We start from the raw sequence: 19,705 nt of genomic DNA, 5'->3' as shown, positions 1-19,705 counted from the left end.
CCAACTCCCTAACCCAGGACCAGAACTGGAATTACAGAGGGGATTGAATTTTTGGTACTTTACCACCCGACATCATTGTTCAAGTGTCAAAACAAAATTCATCCCTTGTCTTTAAAGTGGTAATATTTATAACATTTTATAATATATAATATTTATAATTATAAATACTGTCAGTTACTTGCTTCAGATCATTTGATCATAATATCTGACAGCTGTCTTTTTATCACCAATATGTGGCGCACTCCCCAGTATGGTGCTGGGTACACAGTGCATGCTTATGAGGGGTGAATTCTGAGGCAGTGCTGGGGGGCCTGGTCCCGAGGGCCAACCTCCAGTCTCTGTGAGCATGGTTTTTTCCTTAAAGAACTTATTGTTTGAATAAATAAGCATAAGCGCTTGGTACAAACTTTTAAAAGAACAGGACACAGAAAAAGTAAATCTCCTTCCAACCCTCTTCCCCAAGTTAAGTGGACCCCTTTGCAGTGATGTTTCTGCAGATGCAAGTAGACATGTATAGAAAGACCTTTGAGCAACTTCAAAGCATTCCATAGTGTGGCTGTGCCATAATTTATTTAAAAACAGTTTGCTATGGATGAAAATTTAGCTTGTTTTCAATTTTCTCTCTTACAAACAATAGGGCTGTTAAAAAATATACTGAGGCATTTTAAACTTTTTAAGAGTTTTTTTTTGAGCAAAAGTCAATCTGAATCAGGCGGTGCCAAACCAGAAGTAGTTGGGAGACACCACTGATAGGAGGAAGAAAAAGTTTCACAGAGAAAACGTGGAAGCAAGGGAAGCACTGATTGGCTACAGTTCAAAGCCTAATTGGCTGTTAGTGGCTGGTCGTCCTCGGGCTTCAATTTCATAACCTTGAAGCACTTGCAGGCCTACATGTGGGCTTGCTGGCATAGGTGCCAGGGCATTGGAGCTCCCTCAGGCTAATGGACTCCTTGTTTAACTGCTTTAACAATATAAATGCCTATGGCAACTCCGCTCATGTATGAGTACATTTGTAGTTTAAGCACCTGAATGGGGAACTGCTAGAAAGGATGAAGCAGAGAATGGTTGCTGAGAACATCTAGACATTTGTGACTCTGTTGGGGTCAGGTAATATTTAAGAATTTTTTACAGAGGTCTGACAATTTATGATGACTTTCTACCCAAAATTTAATGTCATTCTCTGTATTCAATTCTGCTCTTGTGTTCTTCATCTTAAAATTTCCTTCAGGTAAGTCTTATATATTTCATATTTAAATTTGTTCCTAGCTGTTTTCTCTTCTTGTTGCTATTGAAAGTAGGTCTTTTCTTATACTTTATTTCTGGTTATTATTTGTATATGTAAAGCATACTGATTTTGGTAAGCTGATTGTGTTGTTATTTGTGTAAATAAATTTTGTGTGTGTTAATTCTCTTAGGTTGTCTGGCTTACAATGACATTACCTGTCTCTATTAATGTTGTATCTCCTCCCTTCCAGCTTGTAACTCTCATTTGTTTTTCTTGCCTAAGCCAGTATCTCCAGCAAAATATTTCGGTGTTGTTAGTGGGCACTCTGTCCTATTCCCCACTAAATGGTAATGTTATTTTCAATTTCTTCAAAGGGTCTGGAATATAAAATTCCATCATTTTCTGACTGGTTAATATCTGAAAGCAAACACATGCACACTTTTAAAGCATTGCTTTATTAGAAGCATTTTGTGCAATGTAAATACGTGACTCATCCTATAACAGAAAGATGAGACAAGTAAAGCTGATACATTTTTCTATCCTCCATACTCCAGAAGATAAAAAAAAAAAATGTTAAAGGTGCACCAATGACTTGGGTAACATTTTTGGTTTAATACATAAAAAGTAAAGTTCATGAAGTAATAAATTACATGACAAAATTCAAAGATTAGATAAGATGAGGGCATTCAAAATTAGAGCATCAAATTATTTATTAATGTAAGCCATTAAACAGTGAGTGTAAAGCTGCTTTCTCTAATGTTTTCTGAAAAACACCGATTAGATGGACGTTTTCAAGAAAATCTGCCTGTTGTCGGGGAGTAGGTGGTTGCTCCTGGCATGACTTTACAGGGGATGGGGAATGAGTGGTGGATTAGGACAGTGGTGGGTGGTGGGTCCTTGAAGCCTGTGTGAGCCTAGACTTCACGGTCACAGTGCAGTGAGGCTCAACTTGGGGTGTGAGGAGTCAGGGTTTCCCTAGGTTCAGTTCTCTGATTCTCAAGCAGGAGTTCCAAGATGACCACCTGTTCTCAAGGGAAGAAATAAGCTCCAGGGCTCGCAGTCCCCCACAGACATTGAAAGCACTTTAGTAAGAACACAGGTAAGAGTGGTCTGCCTGTCTTCAGCAGTCTGTTGCTTCTGGTCCCTGATTCACCTGCTCTGTGCTGTGGGCAACGTTCATGTCTCCCGAGGTTCAATTTCATCAACTACAAACACCTGCCCCATAAGGTTGGCATAAGAATTAAGATGATAATGATTATAAAGGTGTTGGAACAGTCCCAACACACACACGTGAGCACTTCCATGCTCCTGTGCTGGGGAATTCACCCCTACTACACAGGAAGAGATTTGAGGAAGATCATTTTGATGTTGAAATTTCAAGAAGTTAGAAGGCACCGGGAATGTCACTGACTGACAACATGCCGCAGCTCAGGCTGGTGGAAGACAAATGGCTGGCATCCAGATGCCAGCAGCTCAGTGCAGACTACCATGTAATCTGTCAGGGATTCTCTTGCATGCTGCCATGGAATCAGACCCAAAGTCATCATTTTCCACCTGCACTTGTGCTTGTGGTCCTGACTGTCTCCATAAAAGCTGAGATTTTTTTATTGGTATTGCTTTGTGGGTTTTAAATTCAAGCTCTAATCTCCTCTTATGTTGCCCTGACAGAAACTGCCCTATATGATGGTTTTGGATACACAGCCCTGGGTTTTTTGGGGTCACAGTGGCTGAAGAGGGCCGTGAGAAGGTCGTGTGGGCAGAAGAAACACCCTGGCCTTGTGCAGGCTTCCTGGCTGCCTCTGATACCAGCACAGACTAGGGATGAGCTGCAGCAGGTGGTTAAAGCATCATTCACCCACCTTGATCTGGCATCTCAGCAAGGAGATGGATATGCTGCCCACTGGGGCACTGGAGAACACTTATTTGGGGCACACTCAGATAGTCATTAGCTTCCAGAATTTTCAGATACATCATAACCTCACAGAATTATTCATGATGGTACCTGAGTAATATAAAACACTTGCGTCAGGTGACTGTTAAGATGTCTCGTGGGGTTTCTTAAGATGACACTTCTCAAAGTAGGAATTCATTAGAGGCAATTCTGACTCTACAAGTTTTGCTTCACTGGAATTAATTCAAGGAGGAATCCCATGTGCCATGTGACTAGTACCTAATATTGCTTAGACATGATAAATAATTCAGGAATTTGCTCCATCACTTAAAAACATTGAAAAGAATTCCTAGAACAAACTAATTATATTATTACTAAAATATGCATATATATATTTTTAAGTGCTCACCAGAAAATTATAGAAAATACAATCATAAAATCCAAATGCTGTGCTTTTGCTTGTTCCCTGGACCATGGCCACCTGCTGGCTTAAGCAAGGCCATCTCCTGACGGAAGCACTGCACAGCATGGAAAGCTGAGCAAAGCACCAGCTGCCTTTGGAAATGGCAGTGTGACTTCAGAAAATGACAAAGATTGTCTTCTGTCCATGGATCCGAATGAAGACAGGAGCGTCACTACTCCTGTGAGCATCAAGAGACAGAAATACAAAAACACCAGTTAGTCAATTATACTTACAGACTGTGGCCAGTCCTTACTAACTCAACACTGCAAAAATTTGGGGCTTTCCTGGTAGCTCAGTCAGTAAAGAATCTGCCTGCAATGTGGGAGACCTGGATTCAATCCCTGGGTTGGGAAGATCCCCTGGAGGAGGGCATGGCAACCCAGTCCAGTATTCTTGCCTGGAGAATCCCCATGGACAGAGGAGCCTGGTGGGCTGCAGTCCATGGGGTTGCAGAGTCAGACATGACTGAGCAGCTAAGCACAACACAGCACAGCAAAGGTTTTGAGTTTCATCTCTAACGCATACATAAGTGATATAAACCAGCACTTGGATCATGACACCCCTAGAGAATGCAGTAGACTGATGGAATATTAATAGAATTTAAATTTAAAAACTATGATCCATTAAACTTGGGGAGTTTGGGGTGAGACGGAATCAAGAGGGTTTTCTTAGTTGAAGCACTCTCAAAAGCTAATATGCTGGTTGCACCATTGCTCTCCAGCAGAAATGATGGCCTAGGACACTTCCCAAACATGCCAAAGGATCATGGTGTGTCTGCAGAGCATCTCTCAAGGCTGCCTTCCTCAGTGCACTTTGGGAAGTGCTGTTGGGTGAGCTCAGGCTGTTCCATGGCCGCCTCAGCAGGGAGGGCCCTTCAGTGCCCCACATTACTATTACTGACTACAGGCCTGCCTCACCGAGTACAGCACTGGTTAACTGAGTTCAGCACTGCCTCACTGAGTGCAGCACTGCCTGACTGAGTACAGCACTGATTAACCAAGCACAGCAGTGATTAACTGAGTACAGCGCTGATTATCTGAGTACAGCCCTGCCTCACTGAGTACTATACTGCACTGAAGCTTTCCACTTCCATGTCCTGCCTGACCCTGGGTGAGACTGGTTCAGGGGAATATAGGAGAGGCTTAAACATTTAAATAAGTTCCCAACCCACTTATGGCCCCTACTCCCTTCCTGCTCTAGTTGTCAGTGAATTTCAGCAAGTCCTGAAAAGATAGGCATTGTGACAATAGGAAAACCAGAGGGCTGGGGCTCATGATAGGCTGTCTCTTTAAAAATACCTTATGGAAATTTTGATCTTAATTCTCCTGAGATAATAGAGAATCACAGGAGAAGGTGAAAAGCTGTTATTTCCAGATTCTAGGGTTAATTAGCTCCCTTATACCATGTGCCTGTAGGAAAGTGGAGCAGGTATGATGAAAGAGATATGTATGCTTTCCTTTTTTGTAAGTTCTTAAATCAGGAGCTGTTTTAACTGTAGCAGAAAGCAAGATGATGCAGGAAAAAAGACATCTTTCTAGCAGAATTCACCCCAACTTCTGTCTAATGAGGCTTCCTTGGTGGCTCAGATGGTAAGGAAACTGCCTGCAATGCAGGAGACCCAGGTTTGATCCCTAGGTTGGGAAGATTCCCTGGAGAAGGGAATGGCAACCCACCCCCATATTCTTGCCTGGAAAATTCCATGGACAGAGGAGCCTGGGGGGCTACAGTTCGTGGGGTCGCAAAGAGCTGGACACGACTGAGCAACTAACACTTTCACTGTCTGTCTAATGGGGTCTGTAACAGAGCGATTTTTTTCAAGTTCTCTGCAGGATGCTCTTGTTAACGACACAGTCAAAGTGTCTCAGACTGACAGAAGAAAATCAGCAGATCACCCACCCACCCTGCATATTCCAATCTGCAGACTCCCCTGAACTCAGCCCCAGGAGAGAGGACCACCCTTTGGCTGGGCATCCAGGCTGCGCATCTCCATAATGGGTTCAGGCACACTGGTTATGCAGAAGGGGTGGGAGAGGCCCCGAGCACTCATGCTGAAGACATGGTCACTCACCCTCTGTCCTGTCAGGCCTCAGGCCTGTGCTTCCCGGACGCCAGCTGTCACACAGGAAGCTGCAGCCTCCCTCTCCCCTGCCTCCTTTGCTGGCTGGAGCTGCAGGGCCATGGCCTGGAGAGTTTCCTTCACCATCTGGAGCTCCCCCTTGAGAGACTGTGCGCACGTTGTTAAGGAACACACGTGAAGGTGACAGGCGGCCCCTGCAGCCTCCCAGGAATCTGGTAAGAGCCACGTGCCTGCTGAAAGCAGATGGGCACTGCCCTCTAATTGCAGTTTCAAGTTCCTCCAAATTGGACCAATTAAATATTAATACAAATGTTACACTTCTTTTAAGAGCGACTGCAGTTCCTAAGAGGCCCGAGGTCATTGACTAACCCAAGGAAGGTTTCCAACAGGAAAAGGAAGAGTCAGCTTTTAGACTGAGACAGATGGCAAGCTAGGATGCTCCATGGAATATGGTCAGAGTGACTGTACTCCTGCTAAGCCCCCTGCTGGTGTGGGGGCCCCTGGCACATCCAAGTGCTCTGACCGTGGAAAGGAAAGAAGGCTGGAAACCAGAGTCTCCTGGAGAACGTCAGGACTGGGCGCCACCACAGGTCCACACTCAGAGTTATGAGTTACAATGCCTGTCGGCCACTGGCCAGCCTTGTCACCTTGTGTAAATCATTTTGAATCTCAGTTTTCTCCTGAAACAATGACTTCAAAACCCCTTTGATTCTAATCTGCTGTCATGTGTTATTATGCTCTCAGTTCAGTTCAGTTCAGTCGCTCAGTCATGTCCGACTCTCCGCGACCCCATGAATCACAGCACACCAGGCCTCCCTGTCCATCACTAACTCCCGGAGTACACTCAAACTCATGTCCACAGAGTCGGTGATGCCATCCAGCCATCTCATTCTCCGTCGTCCCCTTCTCCTCCCGCCCCCAACCTTTCCCAGCATCAGAGTCTTTTCCAGTGAGTCAACTCGTCGCATGAGGTGGCCAAAGTATTGCAGCCTCAGCTTTAGCATCAGTCCCTCCAATGAACATCCAGGATTGATCTCCTTTAGAATGGACTGGTTGGATCTCCTTGCAGTATAAGGGACTCTCAAGAGTCTTCTCCAACACCACAGTTCAAAATCATCGATTCTTCGGCGATCAGCTTTCTTCACAGTCCAACTCTCACATCCATACATGACCACGGCAAAAACCATTGCCTTGACTAGACGGAGTTATTATGCTCTAGGGTACTTGTAAAACAGCCATTCAGGGCACTAGAGATTTGACAGAAGGCAGGGAGCTTGCATTCTCTGGGTTGGCTAGTTGGTTGATACATTTTTCTTTAAACTGTTGGGCTCTTAGTTTCCTAGCCTATAAGGTTGTTTCTCCTGTAGATAAAGCAATCACAGAGAACTTAGCAAATAATTGTATGGAGTAAATAATATGACCCACTCTTTTAAGAGATGAGCTTCCTTCTAGGTGTTTAAACTCGGGAACATTCAGCCAATGGCTGTCTTCCTGTCTCTCCAGAGCTAACTCTGCTTTTCCTGGTGTACCTGCAGTCAGAACAACTCGAAGATAAATACAGAATGAGCGGTGGATTAGTTCTCTTAATTTAATAAGCAAACTGATTTAACTTCATCCAACAGGAACTTAAGAAGAAACACAGAAACATGTTGACACCACTTAAATGCTGTAAAGTCATCGCATGAGGTGAGACCACTTAAATATTACTAGATCAGACATGGAGAAAACAGAAAGCTTCAGGGTAAGCAGCTTGCAGAAATCTTCCCACTCAGACTGCCTACATCTACTACAATGTTGTTTTATCCAAATGCGATGCCGATGCAGTGTCAGGAAATAGAGATACCTTTAGGTTATGACTATAGGAAGCTTTCTTTTTTCTTTTTTAAATAAGGAATTCCAAAGGATCCTGGGAATTATGCAAATGAACCTCACCTAAGCAAAAATCGCTGAGCCACCCTGACAAGGTTTGGCAGTTATTCTTGCTCTTGAAGCCTCACCAGACTTCATCATTTACATAATTTACAGACATCTACTATGATGATTCACTCCTTGCACTTGAACTTGGCGGGGGGGGGAGGATCGAGAGTGGAGTTGAAATCCAAGAGAAGAAAGTATCCAACACTTGTCTTTTATCTTTTTTAAAAAACTTCGTTTTCTTATATTTCTCTGAACAGTTCTGTTAATCTTTAGTGAAAACACATATGACTTTATACAAGCAAGAACATAAGTGGTCCCAGACCAAATACCAATCACAAAGTTAAGCTATATTTATAAAGAGTAAGCATAGAGCTTAAGCAGTGTATGAATCTTGACAAACTCCTGAGACTTAATTACCTCTGAAAGGCAGTCTGGGACTACATGCCCCACTCTTGTGATATGCTGAATGACAACCAAGGTTTTGAAAGACAGAAACTGAACCAAACTCAACTGCCTCTGAAAGAACTCATAAAATGTCTAGCACTGGGAGAACACACAGAAAAAGGGTTTTGCAAAGAAAGTGACAGAGAAGCCACGAAAGAAAAAGACTATGTTATACAACTAAAATAACACTCAGACAACAACCTCAGACAATCTCAGCCCCTCAGACAATAAGCTCCAGGGACTCAGGGAAGAATGAGAAGATGGGAATTTGAGGACGTGCCCATCAGCTCTGGGAAGCTGGCAAACCACCCAATGCTTTCATTATCTTACTTATAAAATGCAGATTTTCTGACTGCTCCTCCAGTAAGTTCATAGTTAAAGCCGACTGACATCTGACCATGTGTTTTGTGAAAGTTCTGAGGAAACAGAGTAAAACTTCGGTGTTGGAATTTATGTATATGTGACAGAGGTGCTCATTACATCTAAGTTCAAGAAGAGGTCTAAAAGGAGTTAAATGATTCTTAGTATGCCTGTGCCTAGCAGCCTCTCAGCCAAGTGGGTATTTCATTCTCTGTAACAGATAACACTACCAAAGATCTGTGGCAGCTAAGAAAATCCACACATTAATTACAACAATGGCACAGGGATTGGCATGCCAGTATCTTTAAAAACCTCTTTGTACCTGAGACCACCTTGCCATAGGTATATTAGGCAAAAGTATTACTTCTTTAAAAATTTTTTTTTTTACAATTAAAAAAGGTTTTTTTAAATTTTGGCTGTGCTGGGTCTTTGCTGTAGCACATAAGCTTGTGAGTTTTGCCACACGGGCTTGGCTGCCTGGAAGCAAATGAGATCTTTGCTCCTTGACTAGGGATTACATCCACGTCCCCTACATTGAAAGGCGGATTCTTCACTAGTGCACCAGCAGGGAAGTGCCAAGAACATTACTTCTTGATAGTAAAATTGTGCAGAGTGTGTTTGCAATGAATAAAGGCACGTTTCACATGTGTCTTCCAGTGGTAAGACAACACTGTCCTTTAGGGCAGCCATATCCAAAAGATCCTCAGATTTTTTCAAAGAGGTCTTTTGTTTATATATCAAAATCAATTGAGTATTTTACTGCCAATTGTGATTCCAAGCGATCATTTTACTAGCTGGGTCAAACGACGGTCTTCAGTTTATCTGATCCCCTTTGCTTCCAAAAGAAGTAAGTTACTCATTTGCTAAATTATTTTCTCATTGTCAACAGTGATTCCCCTGCAGGCCCTGTGGCCACAATCCTGGGAACTTTCCTTCACTCCCAAAGCCAAAAGTGAGGGGCACAGTTGTTGACGAGCAGATAGGAAAGCCCCGCCCACAGGCAGCAGCCTCAAAGGGTGTGAAGTTTGCGCAGGCGCACTTCCTGTGGTGCCGCCCAGGGCCAAGTTCACCCGTGCTAAGCCTGCAGTAGGTGCCAGGTGGCCAGACTTCTCCTGGGCTCCCACTCCTCCTCCTCCCATTCCACTCCTTTTCATGGGGGCCAGAAGGAAGAACCCCGGACCCAATACTCGCATCAGACCAGTGCACACAACGGTCAAACTGCAGCGTCTTAGGGTCTCAGTTCTTTCATCTGTGACACCGTGATGGTCACAACCCCTCTTCCAGCTCTTCAGTTCTAAAAGATGAAAGCATTTCCAAGGAGGCAAGAGCAAGTCCCCCAAACTCCCATTTCCTTTGTCAGTTACAGCTGCATGTTTTAAAGCTGAACTAAAACAAGGGCTCCTAAGCTCATGTGGCATCTGTGCATGTGTCTGGATGTATTTAGAGTGTTTGCATGCCATCAAGCACCAGCAAAACTAATGGATTGGGCACCACGCATTCCAAGTAAAGAGAAAGAACAGAGATCCAGGAGGGTTTCCTGGACATGGATGCAAATCAGTCTGTCCTGTCTCATCCAGGATTCAGAGGCAGGCAGAACTATCCTGGGGACTCTGAAATATGCTCAGTGTCCCAATCCCAGGTGTCCTTCTTTCCTCCTGAAAGCGTGTTGTAGAAGCTGAAGGAGAAAGAGAAAAATCGCTGCTAAAACATCCACCTAACCTAGATGGTTTTCAGCTAAAGCGCTATGTATGTGGAGGAATGATTCCATCCCCTCAACATGTTTTTTCAAAACACAACTGCTAATTAGGATCCAAAGTGACTGTGAAATTATACTACAGACTCAGACAAACAGTCCTGGAAATCCCGGCTTGAGTGGCAGTGAAGTCGCACCTCCCGTCCCCGCCTTAGATGCCAGGCGTGAGTCACCTCTGTGACGCCGGCTCTTCCAATTAACGCTGCAGACTCTTCTCAGATGCTTGCCGTGTGCTTCCTGATGGGCTGGGTGCTGTTACTCGGTGTGATTTAGTGAGTCTGTCAGAAGGATGAAGAGACACGGCCTGTCTTCTCCCCTTCCTCCGTTCTGTCAATCCAGTGTCTTCTTCATAAAAACTACAAGTCAGCTGTCCACAGCCTTGATGTTAAATCAGGATGCCCAGAGGATCTGCTGTGAAGGTCAGCCCCACTGCTTGTGACTGGCCCACCCTCTCCTGATGCTCCAGCCCCAGGGCTTTCACACACTCATGACTTATGCAAAGTTCCGTGCCTCCTGCATCTGGAGTGTCCAAGGCTTGAATCTTCTGAACATGGACATCAATGTGGGCTCGAATTAATCATGTACACTCTGCAGCCTAGGCACAGGAGGCTCTGGCAGAGCCCTTAATGGAATCAAACAAAAATACTACGCTTGCTGGGAAATTCTTTCCTGTTGTTGACGGCAAGCTGTTTCTTTCAACTGCACTCAGCTTTGTCTCTTTGATCAAGAATGGAAACACAAACCAGTCAGAGTTCGGCTGGAGGATTTCAGCAGCCTCTTTGAATTGAGATAAGTTCTCATTTGAAACAAGGGCTTCGGTTTGTGTAAGAAGCTTCAGCAGTGCCTTGTAAATGTGTCTTTCTATCTCAGGGCACTGAGATCCACTAAGCGCCAATCTGAATTCAAAGATACCTTCTTTGTATTTACTCTCAATCAGTGACACAGAACAAAGCCAGAGTTGCAAAGTCGGCACTGAAATCCATGTTGTGTTGTAAATTTTATTGGTGAAGGGTGATGTCAGTACCTAAACCAGTGCTTCCCAGTCCTGGTTTGACATGTTCCCTCTATGCTTCCACTTATATCAGCAAGGACCAGCAAAATTCTCAATAAACATATCTTCACTAAGTACCTCTTATTAAAACTTAACATTTTTATAGCAATTGTGGGTTCCACAGAATAAGCCTGTCCAGCTACTTACAGGCATGGCCGCCTTCTGATTGGCCATGAAGGACAATGGGCTGGTGGCTGGATGAGTTGCCGTTCATCAGAAATGATCTTGGACAGTCAGGCAGTTTCTAAGCCTCAGTCTTCTCAACTATCAAGTAGAAATAATAATCCCTATCTGTCTACAGAAATTTTATCAGAATGAAATGACTTTTCATATAAGTCATTGTAGGGTCACCAATCAGTTCTTTCAAGGATTTATTACAAAATGATTGAATCAATCTATCTTGAAACCTCATATAAAAATGGGATATGGTTTGATCTTGTGACACTGATACTGAAAATGTTTTTCTACCTAAAACCAAGCACTTAAAGGCAATGCAAGACACTCCAGTGTTCTTGCCTGGAGAATCCCAGGGACCAGGGAGCCTGGTGGGCTGCCGTCTATGGGGTCGCACAGTCGGACACGACTGCAGTGACTTAGCAGCAGCAGCAACCATGTATAAGAACTATGTGCAACACATCTCCTGAATATAACCCATTTAACTCAAATAAAAACCTTCATGAGTGCATGCTCAGTCACTTCAGTTGTGTCCAACTCTTTGTGATCCTATGGACTGAAGCCTGCCAGGATCCTCTGTCCATGGGATTCTCCAGGGAAAGAATACTGGAGTGGGTTATCATGACCTCCCCTCCAGACGACCTTCCTGTCTCACGGATCAAATCCACATCTCTTACATCTCCTGCATTGGCAGACAGGCTCTTTACCACTTGTGGCACCTGGGAACCTTAAGGTACATGTTGTTATCTGACTTTAGAGATGCTTATAGAGGCATTACCCACTGTCCATGATCCCATTGCTCTTGAATCTGGCTTGGGAGCACTAAAAGCATCCTATTTATACACAGCTCTGTCCCCTCTCAGCCCTCTTGCCACTACCCAAATCTATTAAGGAGAAAACCCAATTCCCTAGAATCAAACTAACGTTTTGGAAAATTTCTAAAAGAGAGGCTAACACAGACCTCAAATGCAGATGTCAGAACTGTTCCCTGAGCCCACCAGAAGCTGCGGGGTTTTCCCACTGAGGAATAAGCCCACCTGCTGGCCAGGAACCACTCAGTGTGCACTGGCCCTTGGCAGGACCCTGTTCCCAGATGCCCAGCTGAAGGCTGTCACTTGTCCACCTGCTGGAGGCCACACTCCCCTAACAACTACTCAAATCTGTGGGATCCATGAACATGAAATAAAGGAGAAAGGCAAAAATACTGCTACTGTTTCTTTGGCCAGCTTTTTAATGAGAGCTTAAGTAACAGTTTATTAGGGGCAGGGAGTTACGAAAAACAGAATGTCTGCTTTTAAAAATGTACCTTGAGAAATTGGAAATAATCACTGATTAAATTGAAATTTTTTTTCCTGCTAAATTTAATAAGCAAGGTGAAAGGTTTCAGGTTACAAGGAGAAAGGAAACACAACACTGAATCCATCATTAGACTGTGGATCTGAATATTTGTGATTATGGTTAATGCTTGACCATTCAAATCTCTTTAAACAAACACACATATTCCAGATAAAGTCTGGTAAGAACTAGAATTCTGAAAAGACAGCAATGAGAAACAAAGTTCAAAATAGCTACATTTCTCACAAAGACATCTAATAAAAGTCATACTACTGAACAGAAAGGATAAATGAACAAAGAAGTACTTTCATCTAGAGACGTTTCAACTTATGATTAAATACCTAAAAAAAATTACAGGACGGAGCTGTATGTGCCTTCATTCATCTTGTACTCACTCATCTGCCCTCAGAAGAGCTAACCAGGGACAAACCATACACTGATTAATATGAGATTCTGTGCTTCACGTGGACAAACACCTAAGCCAGTAGTTTCTTGTGCCATCTTGCTCACTGGCAACTAGTTTTGATAAAGGAATTTGCAGATGTGACAGGAAATGCACTGAATCTTGTATGAGAAAAAAATTGGAAGAGAGTGATATGAAGTCCCACTAGTGTGATACTCTTCTGCCCATTTTATGGCAGAACTGCATGGAAGAGGAAGCTGAAGATGCATTTGGGTTTCTTGATATTCAGAAAGCCCCTAGAAAACGGGCAGTCAGACTCACAACCATCTTAGCCCCACAAACCCAGCTGCACAGCCCCAAAACTACATTTTTCTTTGGCTTCATTTTGTTCATGTCTGAATTTCTTTGGTAATTTTTAGCAGTCAGGTTTAGTCATCAAAAATGCCAACTTACCAAAACCTAGAGAGAAAACATCGCATACTGAATAATCTCAGAGGTCAGAGGTGTGTTGAACTCTAAATACCAGGAGTATCTATTTGTTTCCATCTGTTGAGGCATAGGAAAACTGCAATTTTTTAAGACTTTTACAAAGTAACCTAACAGGTGCTTCATCTGCAGGATTAAAAGGATATGAATGAGATCTTCATCATGACTGTGGATTGCCATGTGCAGCTGATCTTCTAAGTACAATAGCTTCTTGCCTATGGTTTCACATTTTTCTCCAAGTTCTGTGGAAAAGACGTAAGATTCCTGGCCAGGGAAAAAGAAAAATGTATCATTAGTAAACTACAGATATTTTCAGGGCTATGAACACATCTGTGATTTATCCATTGTCCACAAATGGAAGACTCCCCAGCAGAGCTCTGCTACCTTCTGCATCCCATTGGAAACATGCCAGAAACGTTGTCTTCCCTGGAGGTCATTCTTGAGAATGGCAATTTCAGGTTATTACTGAATGATAAGCTGTATCTACATAACTCCACAGTTTATCTCCTGCATCCAGTCATTTCTAAGACTTATATCCAGTATATCAAATCCTAAAGTGGATTTATCAAAGGGGAAGCCTGGGTCTTTGAACTGCATTCATGGGCAAACTCACACTGGAATAGGAATGCTAACCAAAGAGAAGCTGACCTGTAAGAACAGAGAGATGTTCCTTTAGGGGCACAGGACTCTAATAGGGCACTGAACATTTATCTGTACACTGGTCACAGTCCCTGAAAGCTAGAATATCTTAATATGAGACTTTAAAAATTATTTTTTAAATTTTTTAATTTATTTTTTAATTGAAGGATAATTGTTTTACATAATTTTGTTTTCTGTCAAACCTCAACATGAATCAGCCATAGGTACACCCATGTCCCCTCCCTCCTGAACCTCCCTCCCATCTCCCTCCCCATCCCACCCCTCTAGGTTGATACAAAGCCCCTGTTTGGGTTTCCTGAGCCATACAGCAAATTCCTGTTGGCTCTCTATTTTACATACAGTAATGTACGTTTCCATGTTACTCTTCCCATACATCTCACCCTCTCCTCCCCTCTCCCCATGTCCACAAGTCTATTCTCTGTCTCTCCATTGTTGCCCTGCAAATAAATTCTTCAGTACCACTTTTCTAGATTCTGTATATATGCGTGAGAATACGATATTTATCTTTCTCTTTCTGACTTACTTCACTCTGTTTAATAGGTTCTAGGTTCATCCACCTCATTAGAACTGATTCAAATGTGTTCCTTTTTATGGCCAAGTAATATTCCACTGTGTATATATACCACAGCTTCTTTATCCATTCATCTGTCAATGGACATCTAGGTTGCTTCCATGTTCTAGCTATTGTAAATAGTAATGAAGTGAACAATGGGATACATGTTCTTTTCCAGTTTGGGTTTCCTCAAGGTATATGCCTAGGAGTGGGATTGCTGGGTCACATGGTGGTTTTATTACTAGTTTTTTAAGGAATCTCCATACCTTCTTCCATAGTGGCTATATCAATTTACATTCCCACCAGCAGTGCAAGAGCATTCCCAAGGAGACTTTAAATGCCAGGAGACCTGTATTATATGTACGGCTGCTATCACCACCAGGTGTAAGTACTCATTTTCCTTCTCTCACACCAGGGCATAAGTCCCATAAAAGAAGGGACTATGAATATCAAGCCCCATAGGAGCTCAGATAATGATGGCTTGCTCGCTGCTAGGTTCAGAGCTCCTGGCACAATTTCAGACCCATGGTAGGCACATGGCATTCATTGTTTCTATGAATGAACAGCCAAGTCTGGGAGCTCCTGCCTTCTGAAATGTTTCCCCTTCATACTTGTATCCAACACATGAACCAGAAAAGAGCCCTCTTCAGGTCACTTTTCTGTACAAAACCACCATGTGGAGAATAATATGAAGGTTACTTAAAAAATGAAAAACAGAGCTACTGTATGAACCAGCAATCATACTCCTGGATGAATATCCAAAGAAAAATAAAATTCAAAAAGATGCATGCACCGCAGTGTTCAGAGCACCACTATTCACAATATCCAAGACAGGGAAGCAACCTAAATGTCCATCAACAGATGAATGGATAAAGAAGATGTGGTGCGTATTTACACAATGGAATATTACTCAGCCATAAAAATAACAAAGTAATGCCATTTGCAGTATGACTGGACCTAGAATCTCTACCATACTAAGTTAAGTCAGACAGAGAAAGACAAATGTCATATGATATTGTTTATATGTGGAATCTAAGAAAATGATACAAATGAACTTATCATAAAACAGAATCAGACTCACAGACATAGAAAACAGACTTATGGTTACCAAAGGGGAAAGGGGGAGGAGGGATGAATTAGGAGGTTGAGATTAACGTATATACACTACTATATATAAAATGTACAAATAAGGACCTACTGTGTAGTGCAGGGAACTATATTCAATATCTTGTAATAACTGCATCATATAAAACATCATATAAAAACCTCTCAACTTACACAGTGTTATATGTCAATTATAGCTCAATAAAAATATAAGTAAATAAATAAGCAGCAAAAAGCGAGCTCAGAATTTAAAAGTCACCAAAAGTAAAACTTACATTTTTCCAACTAGTGGTGAAAGTCTTAGAAGGTATATAAAAATAATTTTGCATAGGGAAAAGAATTGAGTATATATTCAGATTAAATTGCAGAGTTACTAAAAAAGCTATAATTAATGGCTAGAAAAAAAATGCCCAGGTGTGGCAATATTTAAAAGGTCCTTAGAGTTCACAAGTTATATAATACTATAATTGGAGTCCAAGAATAACCATTTAATCAAGATATGTAATTAAACATTCACTATATCAACTCCAGAATTCCCTAAAGTTTATATCCCAATGTGGCTCAGCTGGTTAAGAAACCGCCTGCAATGTGGGAGACCTGGGTTTGATCCCTGGGTTGGGAAGATCCCCTGGAGAAGGGAAAGGCTACCCACTCCAGTATTCTGGCCTGGAGGATCCCATGGACTGCATAGTCCATGGTGTCACAAAGAGTCGGACACAACTCTTCTCTTCGGCTTCCCTGATGGCTCAGAGGTTAAAGTGTCTGCCTGCAATGCAGGAGACCTGGGTTCGATCCCTGGGTTCAGAAGATCCCCTGGAGAAGGAAATGGCAACCCACTCCAGTATTCTTGCCTGGAGATTCCCATGGACAGAGGAGCCTGGTGGGTGTGTCCACAGGGTTGCAAAGAGTCGGACACGACTGAGCGACTTCACTTCCACTTTCATATCAGCTCCAGAATTCCCTAAAGTTTATATCCCAAATGGCCAACTACATTAGAAGAAAACAGTGCAGATGAAGTACCCATAACAACTGTAAATACTAAAGACATCTAATATATTATAAATTAATATATGTCCAAAAAACTTAGTGACAACATATAATTTTGCAGACAAGTGGACACGATTATAAAAGAGAGCATGTGAGGCATGTGTGAAGATTTGTTCATTACTGACCATAGTAGTGATGAGGGGAAAAGAGTAGATTGTGAAAAGCACATATACATGTATATCTGACTGCTCTAAAAGTAGTAGCATTATCATTCAAAGAGGTAGAATTACAGAGTAGACAAATTGCATGGAAGTGGAGACAACAGGCCATGAGTAATGGCATAGTCACGCGTGAACTGAACAAGCCACCAAGAAAAAGAACATCTGCAGAAAAATGATTGACAGCAGTGAAACCACAAGCCGTACATGAAGGAGAAAAACACAGTGTTGGTGGGAAAATATATACGACAGAGATTACACTCTAAAGAGACACAAAAGCATAGAATCAGAACATGAAGCTAAGGAATTCAAAACACTCTTTGATGGAATCAAATGATTCAATTTTCATCTTAGGGCTAAAACAAATAGAAATCAAAGCTAAATTAAGTCCATTTAAAATACAGCTTTACATATTCCCCCAAATACATAATTCCTGCCTGTTTTTATTTTAAAATTAGGTGCAGATTGATAGTGATTGTGTGAATTTGGAAAAGTGATTTAAGACCATACAGAAAAACTTTGGGCTTTCCTGATAATGCTAGTGGTAAAGAACCTGCCTGCCAATGCAGGAGATGCAGGTTCGATCTCCAGGTCAGGAAGATCCCCTGGAGAAGAAAATGACAACCCATTCCAGTATTCTTGTCTGGAAAATTCCATGGAAAGAGGCTGGCAGGCTACAGTCCATGGGGCCACAAAGAGTCAGACACAACTTAGCAACTAAACAACAACAGCAAAACTTTAAATTATTTATAGCCTATGAGCCAATATCCCCTTTATTGGAATTTATCAAAAAGAAAATTCATATATTTAAATTTAAATAATTTTTATTAAGCATTTTAATAAATAGAGAAAATGTCTATCATATGTATTAGATAAAAATTTATTATTATTTAGTAATGCAAAAGTAGTTGCATTAAGAGTGCGAGAAAGAGGAAATAATGTGTCCAACAACAAAGGGAGTGGTTAAAATAAGTCCTGGTATATTCAGTTTATACTTAGCCATTAAAATCATTTTAATATAAGGATATTTAATAATGAGGAAATAGGCAAAGCATTAAAATATTAACAATTATTTGGAGGACCAGCATTATAGTACATTTTTATTTTCTTCTCAGTGTTTTGTTGTATTTTCCACATCTCTGAAATATAATAAAGAAAAAAGTCACTAAGAACACCAATTCAGGCCATAATGGAAAAGTATGGAAGACATACAACTGAATATTTTTAAAAAACAATTTTAAAGCTTAAAAAGCACAAGAAATAGAAAACAGACATATGGTTACCAAAGGGGAAGGGCAGAGGATAAATTAGGAGTATGCAATTAACAGATACAAACTACTCCAGATAAAATAGATAACCAACAAGGACCAACCGTATAGTAAAGGGAACTATTTTTAATATCTTGTAATGACCTATAATGGAAAATGTAATAACTGAATCATTTTGATATACAGCTGAAATAAACACAACTTGTAAATCAACTATACTTCAATAATTTAAAAAAAGATTAAAAAGCACAAAGAGGCACAGGGAAACAAACTCAGTGAGATCAAGGTTCTCTGATCAGTAACAGAAGAGCTGATTGGCATTCTCTCCTGGGACTGCCTCTTCAAGTTACAGAATCTCCACCACACTCCTGCACAAATCACTGCTGACAGATTCTGATCCTGCACTGAAAGGACACTGCGTGTGACCTGGGTGTTTTCTGAGTGGCTTCTGGCTTTACCATAATGCTCTCATATGGAACCTTGGGAATGGAATTAGCTTAAGACCTAAACTGAGCAGTGACAGCTAACAAGAGGGAAGATTAACATACGTTATCAATCTGATAAAAAATTCTCCATCGCTCAAAGAAATTCCATCTGTCCATAGAGGGCAAGATGGAACCAGAGTCATGAGCATCAGCTGGACAAAGCTGTGGAGGTCCTGCCTGTGGACCACACCCTGAGGGGCTGGGTAGAACCTCCTTGCTGTTCCCATGCTGTGCCTAGGCAGGGCGGAATGTGTGTGTGGCCACAGCAGTATGGCCTTCCAGAACCTTACCTGTGCTGCCAGGAAACAGATTATTATTAATACTTCTCCCCGTTGAACCTGGCTGGTCCTTTAAGGATCCTCTGGTGAAAAGAATACAACAGAGTTGACATGCCTGACTTCCAGATCAACATCATAATAGGTGGTATGTCTTCTCAGATCACTTGCCCTGGAACCCAGGGTCCATGTCGTGAGGAAGCCCAAGTCACTTGGATTGGCCAGGTGTAGGTGTCTGGTTGAGTGCCCCAGCGAAAGTCCCAGTCAACAGCCAGGTATGAGCGGGACTGAGCCTTTAGACAATTTGAGGACCCACCTTCAAGTGATTCATTAAACACCCAGACCATGTGGGGCAAAGACAGTCCTCCCCACAGGTCCATGCATATACGAAATCGCGGTTTTTTTTTTTAATCACTAAGCTGACCATGATGTGTTAAGAATTGTAGTAGCTAAAACAGTAGGATGCATGGGCATACACCACATGGGAGCCTGCCTGAATGGACAGGACCCTTGCACAACACTAGCAGGGCGCACCCGCTTCTGGTCCCTAGACCCAGCAGATCTTGAAGTGCACTA

The 19,705-nt window shown here is 42.2% G+C and overlaps 1 protein-coding gene across 2 annotated transcripts in view; it reads right to left on the bottom strand.

Moving 5' to 3' along the window:
* Positions 1-290: 290 nt before the first annotated feature.
* The window catches only part of DISC1 (DISC1 scaffold protein), a 407,183-nt gene continuing 387,768 nt past the window's right edge, over positions 291-19,705 (bottom strand). The window contains exons 12-14 of one of the 2 annotated variants that reach the window (XM_088841835.1): positions 13,727-13,843; positions 5,648-5,806; positions 291-3,757 (exon numbers count right to left, since the gene is read on the bottom strand). In XM_088841835.1, coding sequence (XP_088697961.1) covers positions 5,666-5,806; positions 13,727-13,843 — 258 coding nt within the window. In that variant the 3' untranslated portion in view covers positions 291-3,757; positions 5,648-5,665. Of the gene's footprint in view, positions 3,758-5,647; positions 5,807-12,553; positions 13,844-19,705 lie in introns of those variants that run through there. The other variant, XM_055425806.2, reaches the window with a different exon arrangement.

This window comes from Moschus berezovskii, chromosome 12 (assembly GCF_049115385.1).
Source record: "Moschus berezovskii isolate FMDL1 chromosome 12, NW_MosBer_1.0, whole genome shotgun sequence".
NCBI lineage: Eukaryota > Metazoa > Chordata > Mammalia > Artiodactyla > Moschidae > Moschus > Moschus berezovskii.
This window is presented reverse-complemented; position numbering and strand designations above follow the sequence as displayed.